The sequence below is a fragment of the Diprion similis genome, chromosome 10 (assembly GCF_021155765.1).
Source record: "Diprion similis isolate iyDipSimi1 chromosome 10, iyDipSimi1.1, whole genome shotgun sequence".
Taxonomy (NCBI): Eukaryota; Metazoa; Arthropoda; class Insecta; order Hymenoptera; family Diprionidae; genus Diprion; species Diprion similis.
This window is the reverse complement of record NC_060114.1, coordinates 21,998,568-22,022,836: the sequence shown is the minus strand read 5'-3', so window position 1 is coordinate 22,022,836 and position 24,269 is coordinate 21,998,568. Positions and strand designations below refer to the sequence as shown.

General features: G+C 42.2%; 1 protein-coding gene across 7 annotated transcripts in view; it reads right to left on the bottom strand.

The window, feature by feature from the left end:
• Window positions 1-24,269, bottom strand: part of LOC124411560 (filamin-A) — a 29,458-nt gene that overhangs the window by 1,812 nt on the left and 3,377 nt on the right. The window contains exons 2-19 of one of the 7 annotated variants that reach the window (XM_046890743.1): window positions 21,041-21,390; window positions 20,824-20,951; window positions 20,538-20,552; window positions 19,953-20,091; window positions 19,446-19,730; window positions 19,044-19,360; window positions 18,537-18,963; window positions 18,213-18,428; window positions 17,722-18,109; window positions 16,586-17,152; window positions 14,822-15,777; window positions 14,440-14,738; window positions 10,921-11,059; window positions 7,528-7,744; window positions 3,292-3,432; window positions 2,903-3,205; window positions 1,612-2,667; window positions 546-739 (exon numbers count right to left, since the gene is read on the bottom strand). In XM_046890743.1, the coding sequence (XP_046746699.1) occupies window positions 546-739; window positions 1,612-2,667; window positions 2,903-3,205; window positions 3,292-3,432; window positions 7,528-7,744; window positions 10,921-11,059; window positions 14,440-14,738; window positions 14,822-15,777; window positions 16,586-17,152; window positions 17,722-18,109; window positions 18,213-18,428; window positions 18,537-18,963; window positions 19,044-19,360; window positions 19,446-19,730; window positions 19,953-20,091; window positions 20,538-20,552; window positions 20,824-20,951; window positions 21,041-21,390 (6,137 nt within the window). Of the gene's footprint in view, window positions 1-545; window positions 740-1,611; window positions 2,668-2,902; window positions 3,206-3,291; window positions 3,433-3,816; window positions 4,117-4,794; window positions 4,916-7,527; window positions 7,745-10,056; window positions 10,202-10,920; window positions 11,060-14,439; window positions 14,739-14,821; window positions 15,778-16,585; window positions 17,153-17,721; window positions 18,110-18,212; window positions 18,429-18,536; window positions 18,964-19,043; window positions 19,361-19,445; window positions 19,731-19,952; window positions 20,092-20,537; window positions 20,553-20,823; window positions 20,952-21,040; window positions 21,391-24,269 lie in introns of those variants that run through there. The other 6 variants (XM_046890744.1, XM_046890745.1, XM_046890746.1 and 3 more) reach the window with 6 other exon arrangements.

Here is a 24,269-nt window from a genome sequence, read left to right as displayed (position 1 = left end):
AACGAGGTAAGAACATTCGACAAACATTTGAAAGTGCTCTCCAAATTACAAAGATCTTTATTGAAAGTATTAATCTGTGGGCATTGTTATATTTTTCTACTCAAGTTAAGGTAAGTTTCATCCGATAAGACGAATTCATTGATCTTCATTGTACAATTGTTCGTCGACATTCGGGAAACTCTTGCAAGCCAGTATAAAAACAGTTTTATTTCTGTTGATATACCCCACGCTAACTGTATTCTGCTAGATGTGTAGGTGCTCCTAAGCTTTTGCCTACGCGCTGTGACGTAGTTTCAGTGATTTCACAACTACGAGCTATTCCTGGCTTCGCGTTTACGCAAGTCAATTTCTGTACGTGAATTTCTGAAGAAGTAGTTAGAAAAAACGGAACTATTGTGCCCGTCGTTGTTTTTTTTATTAATGAGCGTACTGGCAGAGAAAAATGGTTTATATATGTTGACAGAAGACTATTTGGTCTTTGTATTGGAGCTACAAACAGCCAAATGACAACTCATGTTTCATATTTCATTGAGTATTTAGCCTACCTTGGCGTCCAATTCACCCTTAGCATCATTTTTGCGAACTAGGAAGGTCGCTGGTTTGTCAGGTTGCACTCCACTGTCGGGAAACTGTGCCACCTCCAGTTTATGAGCATCGCCGACCGCTGGGGAGATGTATACTTTGTGGGGTGAGTCAGGGATGTGTTGATCGTTGAACTTGATCCCAACCCGATATTCGCCTACAAACGAAGATCCATTAAGTCATTGTCATACTTAGCAGCTCGTCTTCATTTGTCAGTTTGGAAATGACCAAGAATCGACCGTCTTGAAAAGTACAAAGCTGTTTTCGTACGACTGACCATCATGATTATCTAAGGGGATCGTGTCATTTCCCGAGAGCACGATTTGCTTAGACGCCTTGAAGGTACACATCCTCGGTCTAAAGGTAGCGAAAGGTCTCTGTGAAGAAACTCACTTCGCACGAGTTATTCGTGCGGCGAAGGGCGCGGCAGAGTAGTGTTATAAAGATTCGGAGAATTGTGAATAAAAAAAAAATAAATAAATAAAGAAATAAGTAAAAAAAAGTCAAGGAAGAAAAAGAAAAACCGAAAAAACAGCCGAGATCAACGAGTGATGATGTAAACGCAGCTGTTCAACCGAAGCTCGATCGCACACCACTACTTCCTCTCACTTCTCTAACACAAAATCTGACCACGGATTCGAGATCGGTCCCCCTACCGTACCCCCCACGCTCCTATATGTACCCCACTTCTCACAGACTCAACCCAAATATAACTGCTGCCCTATCGAAGAGTCATCCGCTTCCACGACGACCAGAGGCACCTCTACTCTGCGAAAATATGAATCTCCTCAACAAATATAGCCCCTGGTATTTCTGGAACACACTAGAGCATCTGTGTTGGATCATTCCTATACCTCGTCGTCAATGGACGTGTGCGCGTGTCCCCGCACGCACACGTCACATATAAACGCGGTAAGCGATTCCTTGGATCGGTCATCCTTTATCAAAACCTGATTATGCAATCGCCTTCATCACACTCTAACCGTCAGGCAACGGGTGCACGTGCAAACGTTTCGGAAATTCACTCACCAGGCTCCGACGCTGTGTAGCTAACGTAACAGCTTCCGTCCTTCCGGTCTTTGAAATCGATCTGGGCTTTGCTCGGACCCTCGACCGACACGGCTAAGGTACCTGCTCCCGCCTCCCGTGTCCAGATGTTGAATTCGCAAGGTTGACCCTGCTCACCTCTCTCAAGACCCGGACCACCGGCATGGACCCGATGGGCACCACCGTCCCTCAGCGGACCGACGGTGAACTGGAAAGGTGAGCCCGGAATATGCATCTCCTTGTACCTTACGGAGACGGTGTGAACGCCGAGTTCCTTCGGGACGAAGGCCACCGCGTAGAGACCGTCCTCAACCTCCTTTATCTCCGCATCCTCCGTTACTCCGCCCGGTGACGTGACGGTTGCAGCAAGGTCAAAGGAGGTGATGCCGGGCATCTTGAAAGTCAGCTTGCACTGGCTTCCAACCTCAGTGATGGGCACTGCTTCTCTCTGTCGCTGAATCTTCTCACGTTGACGGTTGCTTCCTTCACCTGATACCTTGACTGTGAACGGAGACCCTTCGACGTGGTGGTCGGCAAACTTCAGATTCATTATGTAGTATCCTGGCTCTGTAGGCTTATACGATATGTTCAATGTGCCGTCGTCGTTATCCTTGCATTGAATCTCCGCCTTGCTGGGCCCTTCCATAGACAGTGAGAGGCCTCCGAAACCTGCGTTCCTTGTGTCGATCGAGAAAGTGTTGTCGACGTGAGTTTGACCTTCCTTCAATGCGTTTCCGCTTATCTTGACCTTCTTCGCATCTCCGACTTCCCGTTCTTTTACGTCAATTTTGAACGGCGAATTGGGGATGTGTTTCCCCATTCTCTTAACGGCTACGGTATGCGCACCGGACTCTCGCGGCGTAAAGGAAACGCACATGTTTCCACTTGGCAACTTCTTCAGGAACGCTGGCTCCTCTAAACCACTTGGTGCTGTAATGGAAGCGTTCAGGGCACGGATATCCTCATCGGATACTTTGCCGGGCAGCGTGACCTCGCTTGAAGAACCAACGGATATCTGGTTCCTCTTCCGACCTTCCCCTGGAATTAAAAAATTTCTCATGGTAAGCGCTGGCAGAATACGTTCACATTCAGCCCATTCGTTTCGCGGGAATAGCATTTTTATCAGTGCAGTTACTAGCAATGTCAATAATATTTGACTCGACAGTGAAGCTATTCATGAATTGCATCAATCTTGACGAATTTTTCAAAATTAATTCCAGTCTTAGTTTGCTTTAGTTTTCTATATATAAGTTATTCCGTGCACTGGCCTTACCTGTGATCTTTGCAACGTAGGGACTGCCCTTTATGTGCTTGTCCGCAAATTTGACCGAGATCTTGTATTCTCCAGGAGCAGTTGGCAGATACGAGACTGACACAGTACCATCCTTGTTATCGTGACAGGAGATCTCAGCTTTGCTGGGTCCTTCGACTGCCAGAGAAAGTCCGCCAGCACCAGCACCCTTTGTGGAAATGGTGAAGTTTCCTGGCTCACCGCACACGCCGTGGCTAAGTCCAGCGCCATAAGCGGTCACGTATCCACTCGACAAGGAGTCGACGTGGAATTTAAAGGGAGATCCTGGAAGATAATCGTCAACAGATCATGATAAATTCTCCGAGTTAATCCTTTCCACAATAGATGTGAAACTTTGCGGATTCGCTCACCTTGAACATGTTCGCCGTTGAACTTGATGTACACTTCGTGCAGACCTTCCTCCCGGGGCGCGTACTTGACGGACACGGTTCCGTCACGGTTGTCCTCGACTTCGGGCTTATCCACGTTTCCACTCGGCATTTTGACTTCAGCTGAAAATATAACACGGGTTTTACATACGGTCAGGTGTGAATACTCAAGTTCTTAGGAAATTTGTTGCAGAGTTTTAAGTTTAGAGTCGGTTAGGAATTTGTTTATCACGGCGAACATGCCGTAAATCGTTTGCCCAACTGCAGGGTATAACTCAATTCACGCGCTCTGCCTTGGTTTCTGGTGTGATTACGGAGGCTGGGAAGTGTAAGCACAACGGACGTGACTTAAGCCTAGCAACATGTATTTCCGTATGTGAGTGAGTTAATCTTGTACGCGTGGATATCGTTGTGATAAATTGTGTATTCCTCTCAGAATCAATGAAAGTGGTGATAAATAAATAGTAGGATCGCAAAATTCTGGGCCAATTAATCAGCCGAATGAACCTTTTTTCGTTTCGACGTGGAATATACTCTGAAAGATTAGAGGAAGAAAGTCCAGTCCGGGCCCCTTCGCTTCTTCTGCTTCGTCTTTGATCGATATTTGAGCGTAACAAATTGGCTTTTCTGCCCTATCAAACTCGCTATAAGTCACAGTTTTGAGCCAAGCGCAGTAATAAGTCGACAACTCTTGCCATGTAGTGACCACTTCTTCGGGTTGTTCCCAAAACATTTCCAAACTTTTGACAAACTGTCGTTATCGTTACGTCCACACCACTTGCACCAATCAAACCGATATATGAAGTTCTAAAAGAATGGACCATCAAACAGGTATTAGCAACAAACTGAGACTGGGAAAAATCAATTCACTTTAACATGTCGTCGAACTTGAACTGATTATAGTTTCGTCATTATCGTTTTCGAAATTAGATCAAGGTTTCGTAATCCCAAAACAACATTTATGAACGTAACGTGACAGATATTCGATTCAAGAAAATTTTTTCCAGTCTCAATTCATCGTGTTTACTTTAAATTTTTACACCTCGCGGAGAATAGCGTAAGCAAGTTCTTCCGGATTGCTTGCTTCGGTTACGTTAACTTCGATATAATTTACGAACTGGTACTGAGATATTGTTCACTCGATCAGAGGCCTAAGTTTAGCTAATCTTGAGTACTAATAACGAAACAATGTTTGAGGAACAGTGCAAAAACTATTTCACCGAGCTAATACCAAGTATGAATTCATGGTGCAATAAAGTAAGAGAGTAAAAATATAAACATATAAAATCTCGAATCTTTGTCAATCTGCCTTTAGTTCCGCGTAAATCAGTTGAAATTAATTAAAAATTAACAGAGTTTCCAGTGATAAATTGAGTAAAAATCCACCGTGTCCGATTAATTCCTGAATGAATTTGTGAGAGTCAATTTAATGAATAAAAAAGAAAAAATACAAGCAAACAAAAGAAACACGAGCCGGTCACAAACTGTGAGGTGTTGTAAAACTAAGACTGACTCCGTCTTTTCCAGCGGAAACTCTCAGAGGCGCATCTCTGACACGACTGAGGTAAAGAGAGACGTGGCGGCCGGTTACTATCGAAATGGCGAGCTTGACTCCCCGAGAGGCCAACTCTGAGTCTTCTCCAGAGGCCAATGGGGTTTGATATATTAAACGTGGACCGGCTGATGTACGTTAATTTACACTGAAAAATCAAACTGCTGTGACGCAAATTGCTGCGGAAATGGTAGGGTGAATTCCCGGGGCCTTGGTGTACCTGGTCATAGCTCAGCTTGGAATTCAACGACACGCTCTGGTGTAGACGAGACTCGTAAGTAAAAATATGTTTTTGGCACAAATATCATCAAGAGAGTATCTAATTTTGTCTTTTTGACAGTAAAAAGCACTGATCCTTTATCATGATCCGTTATGAATTATCATTGCACCTGCTTTGTTAGTTTCAATCTGCAAACTACGTACTTTTTAGCACGATTACCCCTTTTCCCATCGATGAAGAAGAGCTCAATGTTGGAAAAGTATTTTTGGACAGAGATTAAGAGGATTGGAAAAATTTCAAAGGAACTTTTTTTCAAACTTTATGACCGACAGGCATCATGACATCAAAAAAATCTAATACAACCCCAACGCGATTAAAATAGAAGGCACGGCCTCTGATCGGCGTTTTTCTTTATTTTAAAAGAAAAAAAAATTCACATCTTCAGCCCGACAGTTGAGACAAGTTATGTCACAAAAAATCCGATATCTGTGCATATATATTTACTACATACTTATATACGAAATTTAGAATTGCATAAATAATACCTTTATTACTAACAAACGTCACGAGACATTCGGAAATAAACCGATTCCAATGTTTCTTGACTAATTTTCCGTACGCTTCGTCTTCAAACTTTGTTTAGCCTCCCTTGAAGTATCTGGGCTGATATTCTTAAGATAGCAAAATTTGGCAGACGCGCTTGGTAGGTCGGTCATTTCTTCGTCGAGGGCTTGCAACGTTCCAACCCCAACCGGAAATTACAGAGTCACACTCAAGATCAGCAACATGGATTGAATGATTGCCTCTATTCCGTTGGGGAAGCTTGTAGGCCAGAAAAAAAATGACTAGACATCTTGTACACTCATGTAGTAGCGACAGCTACCGAATCTAATGCTAGTTGCAATTTGCGACTCGAGATTAATATGCCGCACGAGTTGCAGATGATCATGAAGCCACGAAGTGATCCTTTCGCAACTCAAGTCTTCTGAATCGAGCTGAACCGTATTAAATGGAATAGGGTTGCTTTAAGAAATCTTCGGCCCCTGCAGACTCTGGCGAGTCGCAGGAGGAATTTCTCGATTAATATTCGTCTTTCAAAAATCTGATGATAGAAGTCACTCCCAATCGAAACAGCTTTTCATTTAGGTATTACCGTGAATTATTTCCGGGATATTTATACGATGACGTTGAAAGCTGCGAGGAAAAGGTAGATGACAGACCAAGAGATGAGGAGTTTGATCTTTTCCTCTGACAGTCTCTTCGTCCCCGATGAGCGTACGAGCTTGGCTGAGGTAGCAAACGCATCCGGCAGTACTTAATCACCCAATATTAATACCGCCACCAGTAGGTAGGTCATATTTTTGGCAAGGACGATTTCACACCAGCCCAGACCTGTCCTGTCCATCAGCTTACAGTTTCAAACATGCATAGACCATTAACCAGTCCATGGATCCGGCGGTGCTTCGTCTTTTCTTTTCATTTCAGTCTCTCTTACACATCCAACGACTGATGATCCTTACGACGCCGTTTCCATCTCAAAATACCTCCCTATCCGAGACTCGAATCCAACGTCAAGCCATAGTTCCGATGGTTCCTCAGCTTTCCGATCCTTAGAATTCTAGGTATTCATATTGACTCATAACTTTCATTTGTTGATCCCACGCACGGAACGTGCCACCCGTGTATTATCCATCACAATTTTCTTGGCGATTGTCCACGTTTCAAATTGGTCCGAAGAATCAATTCGATCCGAGGAAGGGGTGTTTACAAATCACAGACTTCAATATTAGATTTAATTGGTTCTATTTAGTAAGCAAAGATCGGAGAACATCTAACGATGTCCGCTGGTACATCGCTATATTATACTCGCCGATACACCCGCGATAGACTCAAGTTATTTTCAATTCATGTTTATATATAATCACTCGTTTCGCACAGATGTGTAAATAGAAATTTTAATGGCGAATCTGAGCTCGGCGAATAATCGTTTGCCCTAGTACACCAGCTTGTGTACAGCTCATGCATCCGTGGACGCGCGTAATACGCGTATAAAGGTTAAAAATAAACAAAATTCCTTTTCGCAAACCGAGCAAGTCGAACTCCAAACTCTTGAAATAAATTTCGCCAGAACGGAAGGAGGTCTCTATTATCACACACTTCGTTTCATACCTTATTCACGTTACTTGACCATCAAAACATGTTCAAATTATTATTTATTTGTGTACCCATAACATCGAACCGCGTCATATCCCATCGGCGAAGAGCAACGCAGAAAGCCACAAAAAGAAAAACACATGGAGATGCAGTCGGTGCGAGCCAAAATATTTTTACGCATTTCCAGTAGTTCGTAAAAACATCGCTCGAATAATGAATAAAAATAACACGGCAGTGCATCATGTACAGACCCTCCAGATTTTTGTCACATGTATGACGAAGGTATACTTACAAGTTACTACGCCGCCGGTCGATGGAAGAGGTATGTGATTCAGTTGAACGTCGCGGAATTTATGCTTTGACGAATCCTTTTGGATACTGCTGCGTTTTGTCGTTACAGAACTCTCTTGTACGCTACTCGTGCTTCTCTGCTCAACAACGTGCTGCTGCGAGCGATTTCTCCTGTGACTTTTCTGGCTGCTGCTATGCTCCTGGTATTCCTCTGATGCCTGAAACAAGGTGAAACACACTCCGTCAGTCTCGATACACCGTCGTTATACCTGAGATGAGTAGGTACAACAAAAGAGTCGGAACGTTTGATGGAAGTTGTAAATTCGTCTCTTATTTCATTTACTTCTCATTTACTTTGACCACAGCTTTAATCGCCCAATTCAACTTGATCTTATTGTTAGAGAATGTGTTTATATGCTTTGCTTGACGATCACTCTGCCAGTAAAAAAATACTCTATCGTCCCACAGAGAGCGGTTTCATTATATATATATTCCGTGTTAACCCAATAAACAATCTGCGAGTATAACGCAGATGGTATTTGATGCTTATTCTGTTACGTCTTAAGCAACGTGGGCTGATTTAATAAGACAAAATCGGATAGCGAGATCGATTACGTTTATCGTGATTGAAAAGAAATAATAAAAAATTTTCCTGTAAAAAGGAAATTTAACGCGCCAACTAACGATGCGCATACAATGTAACAAAATTTGTTTCATCCGAAGGGCAAAGGTAAAGGACTTTGCGCAGACGCGATTCTAATTTTCGGGTCGAAACCGTATACATATATATATATATATATATATGTATCATATAATGATGTTGATCAGATTGAAATTGTTGGTATTCAAGTCCCCGAGTTGCTATTTTCGATGTTTTAACATTTGCTTCAACGATCTAGGAATGGAACGACAGTTGGCCCGCAGCTGTTGCATCATATCTCATCCACCTTCGCAACCAATTCAAAATTGTGGATAGCTAACGAATAACTTTCAAGCTAGTTACGCGCTCCAATCTATTGCAGCCGTTTAAAAATTCATTTGTTTTACAAACATCTCCTTTCTCTGCTAAAAATATCGCAGTATTTTTCCGACAATTTTTCTTTGGTGAAGTATATTATCATCGCCAAAAAAATATGAAACGCAGAAATATTCCAGCATTGGATGCAAGATGTTGAGAAAAATATAAGTATCATCCGGCCGTTAATCATCTGTGCGGGGTAAATTTCATGCATAAAACACAGTATGACGCGAACGTGAAAGAATGCATTAAGGTAGGTGTGAAATATCGGGGAGTGCCAAAAATTGAGGAGAAAAGTTAAAAATCAGTGGAGGCCCACCGTCATGTTGCAATACCAACGGCAACGAGCACCTCAAGGTGGCCCGCGATGTTTAATTTAACGCCGGGCATTAATTCAGCCGGGTTTCACTCTCAGTCTTCTTCGTCTCTCTTCCTTCCACCCCCGCCATAACCGGCGTGGGCTTATAAATTTGCGAAAGACTGTGAGACGTACTCAAAATAGGCCAGAAGAGACCCCGGTTTCTCGTTTCATATTGCTTCTAACTTCGAGATTGAATATTTTTCCCTCCACTTCTTGGTTCTATGAATGGCATGATCTGTATTGTACTCAAAGTAACGTCTACGGCAGAAATGGCCAACATTTGAACCGGCGAAGACAAATTTTTTCTTCAAAGAATGTTTCAAGCCTCAATTGATCGTAATCGCTAGCATGAGAACTGGTTGAATTCATGATCAAACACACTTTCGCAAACTAGTGAATATAGTAGAACGGAAAACATTTAAAAAAAATTATGGTTATTCGTTGAGGGAGTATCAAATTGGACGGAAACCAAGTCATGGACGACTTCCCTGTCACGGTATACCGGATGTTAACTATCCATAACAATATTGCGTATCCGAGTGTCATAACGGATGACCAATTAATAAAGAAAAATAAAATGAGATCAAAGTTACACAAATTATAACGACGAGAAAAACCGAGGAAAAACTAAAAGTTTATAATTTTCAAGTAATTCCGATACAAGCGATAGAATAACAATCACACAGTGTTACTTGATAATGACAAGTGTAAGTGTTTCCAGAAGCATCGATCTGATAAACAATTATTAGGATTATACGGAATCGATCGTTAGACAGGCAAAGGTTAGATGAAATCGGTAAGTGAAATTGGATCCCAGCTTGGACTGGCTCACCACAACGATGCCTGAGTGCCGGCTTCGTAGTGTTCAAAAATGGAACGAAACGGTATTGGAGGACAGGGGGGGTGAAAACCTCGATGATGAAGGTAATGATGGTGATAGAAAAAACTGCAATACTAATGATCATATTATTGAAGAACGTCGAACCGTAATGTTATTCTTGAAAAATATCTTCTCGATTAATGAGTTAGACAGCAGATGACAAGTATCGATTCTCACGTCGACTCGAGAGATGATTGGCATTGGTTTAGCGGAGTGGAGGGTTGGATTTGGGGTGTGGAGGGGGAAGTTATGACTCTTATAAGATTGTTACTTGGCATATGAGATCCTCGAGGTTCGAATCGCGACAACCGCCGTCAGCCTGGAGTAGACGAATCTACGTTGACAGGGATGCAGGCGACGAACAAGATGGAGATTGCGAATCAACTGATGCGATCGGGTAGAGCCTTCGAAGAGAACTGTGTTGCTGAACAGTCTGCGACAATATCCTGTACGTACGTGTTAGACTCTATAGTTAGATCAGTTCTACTCCCACCAGTAAACTCTGAAAACTACACCACTGCTACGGGGAACACAGGCATCCGTGTTTTGGACCCACTCTATAACGTCCGGGTCTTAAGCCATAGCCGTTTGTCAACCATCGAAATTATATATATATATATACGATATATGCAGCGACAGATCAAGACTACGTGGTTCAATTCCACCGGTAATGATATGCCTTCGACGAGAATTAGTGCAAGCACGAGTTTTCGACATTATTCTTAGGATCCAGTTGCGTGCTGTTGCAATGGAAACGATCGAACAATGCAAGCCTTCACGTTATTATAAGCATTATACTCTTATTTTAACTCTTGTGGGTGAACTGCGAATCACCCTTCTCGGCTATATTGCAGATCGGAGTTGTTTGTTTGTACAACCGAATATTTTCCATCTTATCGTTCTTCCGTTTCTCAGCTCTAAGTCTGTTCGATCGAAAAAGTAAACTCGACCGCATACCTGGAGAGTTTATTTATTACTCATGAAAAAGTTCTCAAGGGTGTATTGGTAATCCTTCTAAAATATTCCGAAAATAAGTTGATCAATTATATTACACGTATGCGCACGAAATATCTTCGATCTCTTAAATTATAAGCTTGCCATCGAATGATACGCGTTTCGAGAGTAAGAAACTTACCACGAAAGTGTAAAATCCTTCTGGAACTGGTTGACCGCCAAACTTGATGCTCAGAGTGTATTCACCAGCATCGGCAACCTTGTAGTAGACGTTGACAGTCCCGTCGCCATTATCCTCGATGTCAATATCGACAGCTTCACTGCAAAAGACGAAAATTCGAACGTTAAAACTCGCCTGAAGCCTGACTATCATAAAACTTTGATCCACACCTCAGAAGCCTAAACTTTTGATTCGAGAATCGACTAGCATCTCACGCATTGTCAGCTCGAAAGTGAAATATATTAAAAAATGTTAAACTTTGTTAAAACAACGAGTCAAATACCATCCCAAGCAATGCTTTATAGACTACAGGACTGAGAGCAGAATAGGTACGATGGAACTTATCCGCATTCAAAACTCGAGGATTTCATCCTCGTCGAATACCTTGGAGCTAGACAAGCGGTTCTTGTTACGCATCCTTGCTATCAGCGCTCCATTTAATTTCGACGAACGTGCCAAGAAGCACAGCTTTGTTTCTTTGTAGTTGGAACTAATTTACATAATGAAACAACAGGCTCTACAGTAACAGTGCAATTATACACTGCATTTGAACAGTGTCATCAATTTTCGACCGAAGCTTTTGGCATTCTTACAAAAGAGCAGCAGGATAACACGTAGTGTTCGTTTACAGAAGTGTGAATTCTGATTTACTAACGACAGTGACATTTTACACGTTAGGTTGCCAATTGTGATTAGTTACAATACGTCGAGAGAAGTTTAATGTCACTAGTCACACAAAGATCACCAATTCACGGCCCAAGCTGACGAATTCATTTATAAGTGTTCTAGCCCATGGTCTGAAGTGACCCGGTGTTACTGTCGGCAATCTTGTTAGTCATTGATTCAACAAACAGCATACCTATTCTAGATTCAAGGAATGGCATATTTTCCATTTCTACATATTCCTTTTCACCCCTCAGCTCCGTTCCTAACAAGCTCTATAATTGTCGTTTCGTCTTTTATATTCCACTTTTCATGTATAGACCATTGCTTTCCATGAATCAAGCAAGCTCCATTCTAATTGCATCTAAATATTATGAAGCAGCTATTCGGTTGCCTTGCCAAGATTCAGATTCATAAATCACACCTGATGTCAAACTGTTGAATTTCATTACACGTGGGATGAATCCTGTCAGGACACGGATACCGAATAGGTACAGTAGAAATAACAACACCAAAACTGATTTAATGGACTTGCAGTAAAATTTCCACGTAAGGTACTTTGATTCGTTCGATGATCGTATTTTGTGTCGGAAAGTTTTAATTTAAAGAAAGAAGCGTGAAGCGATTACATTTGAGGAATTAGTCATTTTCGTAAAGTATTATCATGCCCTGATTTCTTGGTATACGTGTGATTTACGTTTAGTATGTTGGTTTAGATTACTTTCCCTGATTTATGTGAACATTGAAAAAAGATACTGAACTAATAGTAGATATATTAGCGTTTGAAATATTATTTTCGACTTTTCAAACAGTTTTGTCAGTGGCAACTCGCAGGATACAATTTCTTAAATGGTGATCAAAAATAAATATCAGGCTCGTGGCAATGTATTTTTAAACTGCATCCAAGACCCTCCAAACTGACACATTCCCATCTTGATATCGTCAAGTGAAATTTCCAACGATTATTTTTATTTTCGTCGATGTTTTCGTCTCGGACAACAATTCTCATGCTTTTAATAACATTTCGATTCGCATGTATTTCCTGTCTTGTGGAAGCGTTCCTAAAAACTATTTGAAATACCACGTACTGCAAATTCCGATGTAAGTAAAAAAATTACTGGGTCTTTCCGTACTATTTCAACATTCTAAGTGTTATGCGTTCATATTAATGTAGTTGATTGAAAAACAAAATGTAATTGAAACTGGCATTTGGCCAAATTCCGTCTAAATTTCAAACAAATAATAATCCTCAATTTGTTTCCTGTTTACTGCCTTCTCTATCTTAAACGCTTAATTTTAATGCTGGAAATGAATATTCTTTTCCAGCTCTGGAAACCCGTTCTGAATAAATGTAGACCACTAATTAGAGGAAAAGCCACGGCTCATTCAAACGTAACAAGGTAAACACTATTCTATAAGAGACTGTCCGTATGAGATGAACAAAATTTCCATTCATTTCGTGACTATTTATAGTCACATAGATAACAACAATATCGATTATTGTCAAGATCATATCAATAAAATAAGTATTTGCGTTACAATATCACACATTTTCTAAGATCTTGTGACTCAGGTTATGTTGGCTGAATGGTCGATATGTACCTGCGAGTAATGAATTACATAGACCATTTAGTTTTCAAAAAAATTCAACATAATTTTAATTTATGTTGAAACCGTGCCAAAAAAGTCAACCTGTCTAAGTCATAAATCCATCAAGAAGTCATCGAGTGTTATGTCATCGCTGGAATATGTAAGTATATTTTTGAAAAAAATTATTTTTATAACAGACAAGTGTGGTATTATGACTACAGAATTTTCTCGGGATCTTCGGGATGATAAAATACGAGTGGGCAAAGGGCAGTGTGTTCAGGTGTCAATGGACTCATCCGGGAAAAGCAATCTCAGCTGCGAAACACGGCCACTGTTCGAGAAATATCATGTTAATTAATTGATATAAAACTGATAGTCCATTTTGAGTAAATAAGGCGAGTGACATTTTTTCTCTGGAATCGTGGGACATTCGGTAGTTCGTAAAAATAGATTATTTCATCGGACGAAAGTTTTAACGAATTAGGGGATTAAAAATACACGCGATATTAGGGTCACCCGGCACGTTTATAAATATACAGATTTTTATGTACCGCACATCGCGTATCAAAGCTTATAATAATTCGTGACTCTGAGACCCAGACGTGGCTAATATCCGTAAATTGGGATCACTGTCGAGCAGGAATTCGCGATAGACTGGCCACTGGGCTTGACGTGAACGTGAAATACACCAACACGTGTTTTACTTCTCAAGTGTAAAAATATTTTCTAATAAGTGAAAAATAGGTATACTAGATGAGTATTTCCCCCATACGACAATGCCATTATCAAATATACAATATTTGGAGAATGACAAATTTTAAATGTCCAAAAAAAGTTCCGACATTGATAATCTTCAAGTTCCATCTCTCCCTGCGTTTAGCCATCACAAAGTTGCCTACAAAATGTAATTTGACTCTGTATATCACACGGCGACACCCGTCCGTGCCAAAATTGTCAACCATTTAACATAACTCTACCTTATACCAAAGAAGTTTCGTAATTTCATGTTGGCATCCACTACTTGTTACGTTTGCAATTAATTATAATTGATAGAGGCTTGCTTGTAAGCCCACCTCGATCGCGAAACCATGCACCACCCATTACGCGGATGAATAAGGTGAGCACATTTTTCCTCAGTACGAGTCATACGTCATGCAATAGAGCAGCTGAAAGACTGCGTGAGATGAAAAGATCCATGTAACCTATCGCAATTAATTGTAGATCTACCTTCCGGATGTTGAACGAATTCGGCAGGTGACTGCTCCACGACCAGCATTCTCGGTGTCCACGGTGATGCAATACTCTTCTCCCTGAGCCAACGTACGCTGTATGCCTTCTTTGATCTTGCACTGGTTTGCGGAACCGGTTGACTGACTTTGAACGGTTACCGGCGAGCCCGGCACTTCCTTACCACCGTACTTAACGTTCACCTTGTAGGCGCCGCAGTCATCGGGAAGATAGGACGCCCTGTACTTGCCGTTACCGATATCCTGAATCTCGACTTTGCGTGGTCTTTGATCGGGCCCCTAAGGGAGAAATTTACTCATCAGCATCACGAGAGAATACCTGTGAATAGTAATTAATGATTCACCGCGTGGGAGGTGCTTACCAATACTTGAATTTCCAGGTCACCGTAACCAGCGTTCAGGGTGTCGACGAAAAACTCGGTGGGGAATGACGCCAACAACTTCGGCGCTACTCCGGGTCCGGATAAAACGACTTTGCTCGGTTCAACCAATGGATTGACCTTCACTTTGAAGGGGCTCCCGGCTACATCTTGCCCGCCATAAGTGACCCCGACTTGAACGTTACTGCCAACTGGTGGAGGCTGGTAAGTAACCTCGTAGACTCCCTCTCCAACGTCCTTGATTTCCGGTTTCTGTATTGTTCCCTTGTCCGTTTTCAACTTCACGTCCAACGGCGCGATGCCGGCCTTGGAAGTATCGACCATGAATTTCGCCGGAATGCCTTCACGAACCTTCTCAGGGTCCAAACCAGAGCCGAAGGTAGTGACATCCTTGGGGTCTACTGTCTTTTCAACCTGAACCTTGAACGGAGAGCCCGGAATATGCTGATCCGCAAACTTTATTGCGATATCGTAGTCGCCTGGTTCCGTTGGCACGTACTCAACGCTGCATGATCCGTTATAATTGTCCTTGCACGTCATCCTGGCCTCGCTTGTTCCTTCAATTGCGAGCCCAAGTCCTCCGGTTCCCGCCCCTTTGGTTTCAACAGTGAACTGGTTGGGTTTGGCGACAAAACCCTTTTCGAGGCCGGGGCCGTAGGCTCTGCATTTACTGGGATCGCAGCCGCGTTTCACGTTTACTGAAAACGGCGAGCCGGGAATCGGCACGTTGTCGTATAGGATATCAATCGTGTGCTGGCCTTCTTCGAACGGCGTGTAACTAACTCGCAGGGTTCCATCCGCTTGCGGCGTTATCACTTTCTCAGTCTTTCCGCCGCTCGGATTTGTGATGGTGCACGAGACTTTACCATCGTCACTCTTGGTTTTTGCTATCGCTCGTGTATCAACAATGAAATCGGTGGCGCTATCGACGTAGAGACCTTGAAAGAGACAAATTTTTTTCGAATCAAAACAGCGGAAGGTTAAATAGTTTAGATTAACATAAATGCTCAAATGAATTAATCAATCAACAAAAATAATTGAGTATCAGTGAAGCACGCTATTGTTGTGGTAGTACCACCATTCTCGTTCTGTCGGCGCCATCGAATCAAACTACATTATTCATGAGTAATCACACAGTCTATTGTTTGATTTGAAACGCCATACCTGTCCTTACTCAATGTGAAGGCCATTGCACTCTATTAACGTCTAACCGCAACTTGATTTATGCCGACGTTACAGAGGAAGTCATTAAATTGTAAGTGTGACGACATTGACGCAGCTATGATAACATTTATTGGTGTATCTTTTGACTTACACACTTAATCACAGTTCTCCGAACGCACACAACATACGGGACTCGTAATTCGAACTTATATGTGGGGGAGTGCCGAAACGCAAATGAGCGTAGTAATTAGCTGCTGAATTTGCAGATTCTATATACATATATGTACATGTCTATATGGATGCAAGTTCTCAGTGCACAAAATTGAAGGTGTTAGTAAACAGCATCAATAAAAACCCTAAAATAATTGGATCCATCATCCCTCTGGTCAACATACTTTAAAATACACTGAAACAGTCATCAATGATTAATCAATTGAAAACAGAAAAGTGAAAGAAAAGTAAAAGAAAATACATAGTACGTTGAAAAACGATAGAAATACAAAGATCATCTGTACAATCCAAACAGCAGATGAGTCATGCGTCATATTAAAAGAGCAAGCTAGTGATCACGCGACTCCTAACCGTGAGGTTGAATGCCGTTGCCAGACACCTTGATCTTGGAAAGGTCAGCTTCTTGTACGACTAACGCCTGGAACGGTGAGCCCGGTATATGCTGGTCATTGAAAGTGATGTTGATACCGTAGTCTCCAAGCTCTGTGGGAAGATAGGCTACGGAACAAGTGCCATCGCCATTGTCGCGACAATTGATGGCAGCTTCGCAGGGCCCTTCGACCGTAACGCCTAGGCCACCTTGCCCAGCGCCCCTAGTATCAATCACAAACTCTGCGGGCTTGTTAACCACGCCATGCGACAGCCCCGGGCCTTTCGCTCTGACCTTGGACGGATCACTCCCGTGAACGCAAGTCAGGCGACATGGTTGAGGAGATATTGGCTCCCCGCCGAAACTAATGCCAAGCAGATATTCCCCAAGCTCGGTTGGCGTGAAGTTTACTAAGAAACCCTCGTGAGTTGGTATGATGTGAGCCTTTACACGGTTTCCTGATGGCGTTGTGATCGCTACTTGAACATCGGCCTTCCCAGCGTCTTGGGTTATTACACGAAACTGTTGAAGACTGTTCACCGGTGCAGCTACGGGTGCAGGTTGATATATGCAACATCATTTAGATTGGTTTTTCTTCGACAACATATCAGAGCAAAGTATAGGTACTGTGATATTATACTTGTACGCGATGTAGCACGGCGTGTACTTGGTATTCTGCGCTAATTGGTGAGTCGTGTAATCCTCGAGATATATTTCATCGTTTCGAAACCCTGATTTATAAACATGCCTCGTCTGACCTCGAAGTATCTCCCGAAATAAATCTCGATTTCCTCACAGATTCCCAGTTCACTTACGCCAAATTTTACCAATTTTCGCGGGCTCATTTTTTCTTTCGGCTATACAGTAAGTACCAAAAGTATTACGAAGTTCGGAGTTGAAATACACTAGTCCATTCTGAGATGGACTGATAATCCTAGTGACCAAGATGTCCGAATCCGTAGAATTTGAAGAAGCGGAAGCTATCTAATTTAATGAGTATGCGTTCTTTGGTTTTGAAAAATATTCAAGTTGTTATTTTCATGAGGTGATAAATGCTATTACAGTCACCTACTCTTCACTGAATAGTTAAAGATTGAATTTACTGCGGTATACTTACTGGGCTCTAATCCGTCCACCTTGATCTTGGAAACATCCACATGAGGTTGTACGTTGACCTTGATCGGTGATTTTGGTACCTTCAAGCCTCCGTACTTGAGATTGACTGTATAGTTTCCGGGTTGTGGCGCGACGTAGTCGACGGTGTAAGTGCCATCCTCGTTGTCAGTCAAAGTGATTGGCAAGTCACGACCTTCGGAATTCGCCATTGTAACGTCAAGCTCACCCGGACCAGCTTCTCTGCAGTCTACGTTGAAGTGTGTCGGGGTATTCGACTTTACACCGTTATCAAGACCTGGACCAAAGGCTTGGACCATATCTGGATTCAGCGGAGCCGCAACGCCGACTCTATACGGTGACTTCTTGGTTCCAACTCCACCGTAATTGACCTGAAAGGGTGAAAACTCGTTGACATTCGAGAAATACAAGGTCCGAAAATTTGATATTTTCTAAGATCATGAGGTCAAGACGTATATATTTTGTCAAACCCACCTGAATATTGTGCTGTGAACCTGAGGTGGGTGTATACTGAGCCTGGATTGTTCCGTCCCGCTTGTCGTCTAAACGAACCGGTACCTGTCGTCCAAGAGCATCCTGAATTGCCACTTCTAGCGGTGCCTTTCCAGCCTTTTTGCAATCCACTGTGAAGTGGGTTGGCTTATCGCGCTCTACGCCATCGGGCTGGACTCCCGGTCCATGTACCTCGACCTAAATCATCGTCAACAGGTGCCGATTGTAAGTTGGGTGAGTCCGTGGTGAACGTCACTACAGTAAGCCAATAATAGTTTCTTAATCACAGAATGAATCTCGCCTCACCTTGTCCGGATCATAGTCGACCTTGGGGAGGATTTCTGCCATGTACGGAGACTTCGGAATATCCTCATCGTCGCAATTGATGTGTACAAAGTATTGCCCGGGTGCGGTAGGATAGTAGGTGACGTCTGCCGTTCCGTCTCCGTTGTCGTGACAGTCTATTTTCGCCTTCGATGGACCTTCGATGGAAAATCCAAGACTCCCAGTCTCGCCGTTAGTATCGACTGTGAATTTTGCTGGGTATCCAACGACTCCTCCATGCAGGCCTGGCCCGTAAACTCTGATGGCGGATTCCTTGTAAGGACCAACGTTCACCTCGAATGGAGACTTGTTGATCTCCTTGCCACCGAAAGTGACCATTACCACATGCCGACCCTCCTTTACTGGAGTGTAATTGCAATGGTAGGTCGTGGCGTCTATCTTCATGAGCCTAAAATTGAACTAATTCCGTTGTAGCAAAGTTCGATAACTTCGGAAACTTTATACATTTCTGACCCGAGGGCTCCTTACCGTACTGGCAAGTTGACACCACTTGGCCCGATCACCAGTGCTTCTGGGACTCCTTCTCCAGCATCCTTAGTGACAATTTTGAAGTCCGCATCGTCCTTGACGCGAATACCTTTCGGTTGAAGTCCTCTGCCGTAAGCTCGACATTTGTTTGCATCGGAAACAGGCGACACACGTACGCCAAGTGGACTCCCCGGTATCGGTTTGCCAGCAAAGAAGATGTTCACCGAATGAAGTCCGACTACTGGTGAGACGTACTCACATCGCCAAACATCGGGTGACGTTTGACGGAGCTTTACTGGCACAGAAGTCTTCGAACCCTACAAAAAGTCGGATAGTTTCATTTAAAAAAGAGTTATACGAATTTGATCCTTTATTTGTCGATCAAATCGAAACCGCTCTCACCTGAGGATCGAGAATAATCACTTCCGGCACCCCACGCCCAGCTTCTTTGGTGAAGATGTCGAAAAACGTCGGTCTGTTAATTGACACGCCTTCGGGCTGCAGTCCAGGACCGCTAGCCGTAACCTTGGTGGAATCCCCGGCGTGACCTTCAACGTTGACGGTGTAAGGACTCTTGGGAATCGCTCTTCCGGCGAATTGAATCTTCACCTTGTGAGAACCCTCCACCTTCGGAGTGTAGGATACGGCGTAGGTGAGATTTCTGTCCTTGTTGAACCTGACGTCAGCCTGTAAAGGAATAGGTATGAGCAATAAGTTATAAAACAGTAACCACAGTAACTATGTTCATTGTTGATTCCGTTCAACGGTATCTCTCGCAATCACGACTTGAATTCCCACATTTTTCTCGAAGTTGTGTGTAATTGCAATAGTTACGTTGAAGTCTGATTGCATCACCTTAGGCATGAACAATTTTTTAGACTTGTGAGTAATTTGAATAAATCTATTCACCGGAATCTTAGCTCCCTTGGGGTCTTCGACGATTACATCAACGTTTCCTTTACCGGCAGAGAATGTTTCCACGGTGAAATTTGCTGGGGCACCAACAACGGGTCCAGTCGGCTCGATTCCAGGACCATAAGCACGGACTCTGGATTTATGGGAGAATGAATTGTAGTAACATACATGACAACGCGCAGAATGGTGAGTACTGGCATTCAGATACTTATGCGGCAATCGGCCAGTATTGTATTATAACCAAGTGTTACACAAGCGTTAATACCAAAATGAATATCTAGCTTTCTTAAATAGCAGCCTATGATTATTTGCACAACGTTATCGAATTTAAACAATTCATTTTATCGAAATGTAACTGATAATAATCAATGTATAGGTATACACGTATATCATGACATTCACGACTCACGACACACGACACACAGCTGAAATATAATTGCTATAAAATCAGATATATTCCAATTAGACGTCGAAAAGTTAGAAAGTAGTTTCCAAACAATCACTAAATGTAAGTTTGCCAAACAAAGTACGTTACAAAGCCTTAGTTTTTTCAAAATGTGCTTGAAGCTCGCGACTTACCGCGGTGGCGGGATGCTGCGACCGAAAAATGAAATTTATGAATCAATTAATGAATTTGGACGAAGAACAGGTTTTTTTTTTGTTCCTTCTTTATTTTCACTTAGTTATGGCTGTGTGAGCGCAATTTTGTTCATTCCTTGCCAAGAGATTCATCTACGCATTTGTAATTGACCAACTCTTATAATCACTCTCACCTTCTCTGATCAATTATTTCTTGCAAATCGTCTGTTTGCTCGACTTCTCCTGGCAAGGAACTATTGTTTGCAAGTTATATTTCCCAGCATACCTGTTTGGGTTGGTTTTTGCCCGTAGAGGTGCGCCGGGCTTCAGCTTTGCGTTGGGATACTGCGACAAGTAGGTCATCATTGACATCTCATCGATGTTGGGATCCACCATCTCCTCCGGTTTGATTAGCTGCAATAAAATGTTCGGTCACAGCCAACGATGGTTTCATCCCTCTACACCAACTATTCCAGATAATCTGAATCGTCGGCACAACGTACCTGTGGTATATTGAGCCAGTCGTCTGCCAGACCCATCGCTTCCGATGCATTTTGAACCGCATCTTTGGGGTTCCAGTCTTGCCAGTCAGGGCAAAGTCCGGGTGCAACTGCATCCACGAGTGCTCCAACCGCCCTGCCATCGTTCCAGTCCGACGTGAAATTGCCGATCGGTAAGTCTGGGACCTTCGCTTGGATCCAGTGCATAAGCCGTTGTTTTGGTGTGGTTCCTTTATCCGGACTCTCGCCATCGTCGCCATCCCACATCGGCATGGAGATCGAGTAGTGCAGAATCAGGGTCCATATCAGTCCCAATATCAGCTTCAGCTTGCAGTCAACAATGTCCGAGGAATCTGCACGAAAAGAAAATTATTTTGCCTTCTATTAGAATTTTATATGCTGGTTATGATCGGATCTTAGGTTTTCCGACTTTCTGGGGCTAGGTATATAGTGCATGATGGTTATACGTTCAAATTATTCCAAGATTGTAGGTCCCATGATCCGCTAGTTTTATGCTACCACTTTTTTTTAACGGCGGAACTGGTTTCAAGAAACCATTAAGAGAACTTGGTCCGACGATGATCGTGAGGGAACCGATTCCTTGCTCACCTACTTCGTGTTTAACCACGATTTTAACCGATTTGTATTCGGCTCTAGCAGTTATATGAAGCTTGTGTGAATCGCACAGTATTTTTCTACGTATATTCACACGATCAGAAATTAACCTGTGATTATAAAACTCTTAATATTTTTTCATTATGATTGGATTTTATATCCTGATCTTCAACGTTCCGAACGTGAATGCAGAGGCAATTAAGAAAATGACGTCCATAAAGACTTTGAGTGGAAATTAATTTCTTTCACCGAAGTATCTCAAGCTTATCCTGCCTATCTAATACGTCAAATCAGTTAATTGCGTCACTGTGCAATTGGTGAAAGTATTCGAGCAAAATAGATTATCTTGTGTGATAATAGTAATTTGCAGTTCACCGCTTCTGCAAATAATGGTACTTGATTTTAATTGAAATAGAATTACTGAATCGAAATGGGCTGCACGGATTAACTTTGCTCTATGATAATCACTCAGGCCGGTTGAAGTCTAGGATGAAATCTACATATAACACAGGTGATACTTTTCTAAATATGTTTTGCAACTTTCAACCCTCATTCGGTGGTTTCATGTGTGATTCAACCAAGCCATAATTCATTGGCCAAAAAGAAATGAATAATCAGACTTAATTGGTGCACAAAACGATGTGAATTTCGCGTTACGATGCGAAATTTGAAAAAATTATTCACAGACAGTGAGAAATTAAATATCTTTTCATATCTATCACGTAAAACGATGCGTAAAGTGTGTTTCTTGTTTTGCTTCATCTCCTGCTTCAGATGATTTCTACTTTTCCTCGCAGATACGAAATAATAATCGGTGATATATTACATGCAGAGAGAGAATATTACAGCAGATCTAATTTATACTGCGTACCATCTACGTTGATCACTTAACATTCCTATGCTAATTATTTTCAGGGACCTAATGTTTTCCCGGAATCCTCTCACCTGAATCATTCAGGTATACACATGATACGTGTACATTTTATCTGACGATTTTTTCAACTTTACAGCTCTCAATTTCTATGCAGCACCTCCTCGTTATGCCAACGGCATAAATTTATTCCACTATAGAACCATCAGTGACTATACCATATTACAATTTGTCGCCGGGTTTGAAGTTGCGTCATTTCTCGAACAATGAGAATAATTCTTGCCGGCGAATTGTTATCACGGTACATATTAAACCGTGACGTCAGGATTGTTTCATCCAACAATCAAATCGTACCCGGGTTGAAGAATGTTCGTATAATTCATAATGTGAAACTGTCTGGCCGCGCGACTAAAAAAAGGCGTGGACGGCGGATTATTTTTCAATTGCATGCAGAAATTTGAATCATTTCATGTATGCACGCAACTTGCATGGAAAGCAGCACTTGAACCTCTGATTAAAGTTGTTAAAATCGTAGACAGAAATTTGAAACTAAATGCTTTCCATTATATCAGCAAATTCCACGTTGCTTTTACGAATGCCTTAAAAATACTTTGACAAGTATATCAGTACGTACGGCAATTTTTTTTACTACCTTTTCATTGCAAAAGGTAAATATTTTATAAATGATGCAGTGTTTTCATTATACGACTTTAGCTAATTTATTTATAATTTATTTTTATACCAAAATCTATTAAAATCGTATACGTGGGGCGGTTTGTCGGTCAACAAAATTTCAAAGTGGCTGGCAAGTTTTCAAACGTGATTCACTACTTGTGAATCGGTTGCCAGCTAGTGTCGTATCGTTGCACACTTTTCAACAAAGAATTCTAGGTCGCTCTCGAGAAATCTTATACAAAAGTTTTCAAATTTAATAGCGATCCACAGATTTTACTTATTGTTAGAGAATTTTGAATTTTCAGCTACATCGTGAAAAGACCATAAAGGTGACGCACAGAAGTGGACCGAGATTAGAGATGCTCTGAATTCCAGGGCGATCGAGTCAAACAACAACCAAGTAATGTAGTAACGAGCGAATATTATCTCAGGGATAACAGAAACTTGGAATTTTTCAAATATCCACGAGCGTCCTCGAGGCTAACCCCCCTCCCTCCTATAGGTGATAAACGTCTAACTGTGTACATCGACAAGCGCTCGTATACGTCGTTATCTCCTAGTCAAGCCGGGCCAGTTTCTTCACCTATAGGTATAGGTATATGCCTATGCCGGTTTGCTTGCTCTGGCACCTTGACGAATATACCTTCGATATACTAAATCCCTTCTCCACACTCGGACGATCTGATAGAACTGAAATTTGAAGAAATAATTGCATTTGGAAGAAAAATGAATCTCTAACTCCGTGAAAAGAAAAACATACGTGTACCTACGAGAGTAAAATGAAACTACAATGCCTCTATGAAGGAGCATAAAACATTGCCGCGCCGCGTTGCCATTACGGATCCTTGACGGGATCATAATTGCTGCATGCTCAAGACCGGGTAACAATGAAGTCTTGGTATTCATACTCGGTCGGATGCGAAAAGTCGTGGATTCCTCGCAACACTCGTTGAGCATTGCCTGTGGTCGATTCATTCTAACCAGCTATTTTAAGCAATTACTACACGGTGACGTTATACAACAAGATATAGATGATGTTGATATCGCTTGTGAGTATGCACAGAGTTTATC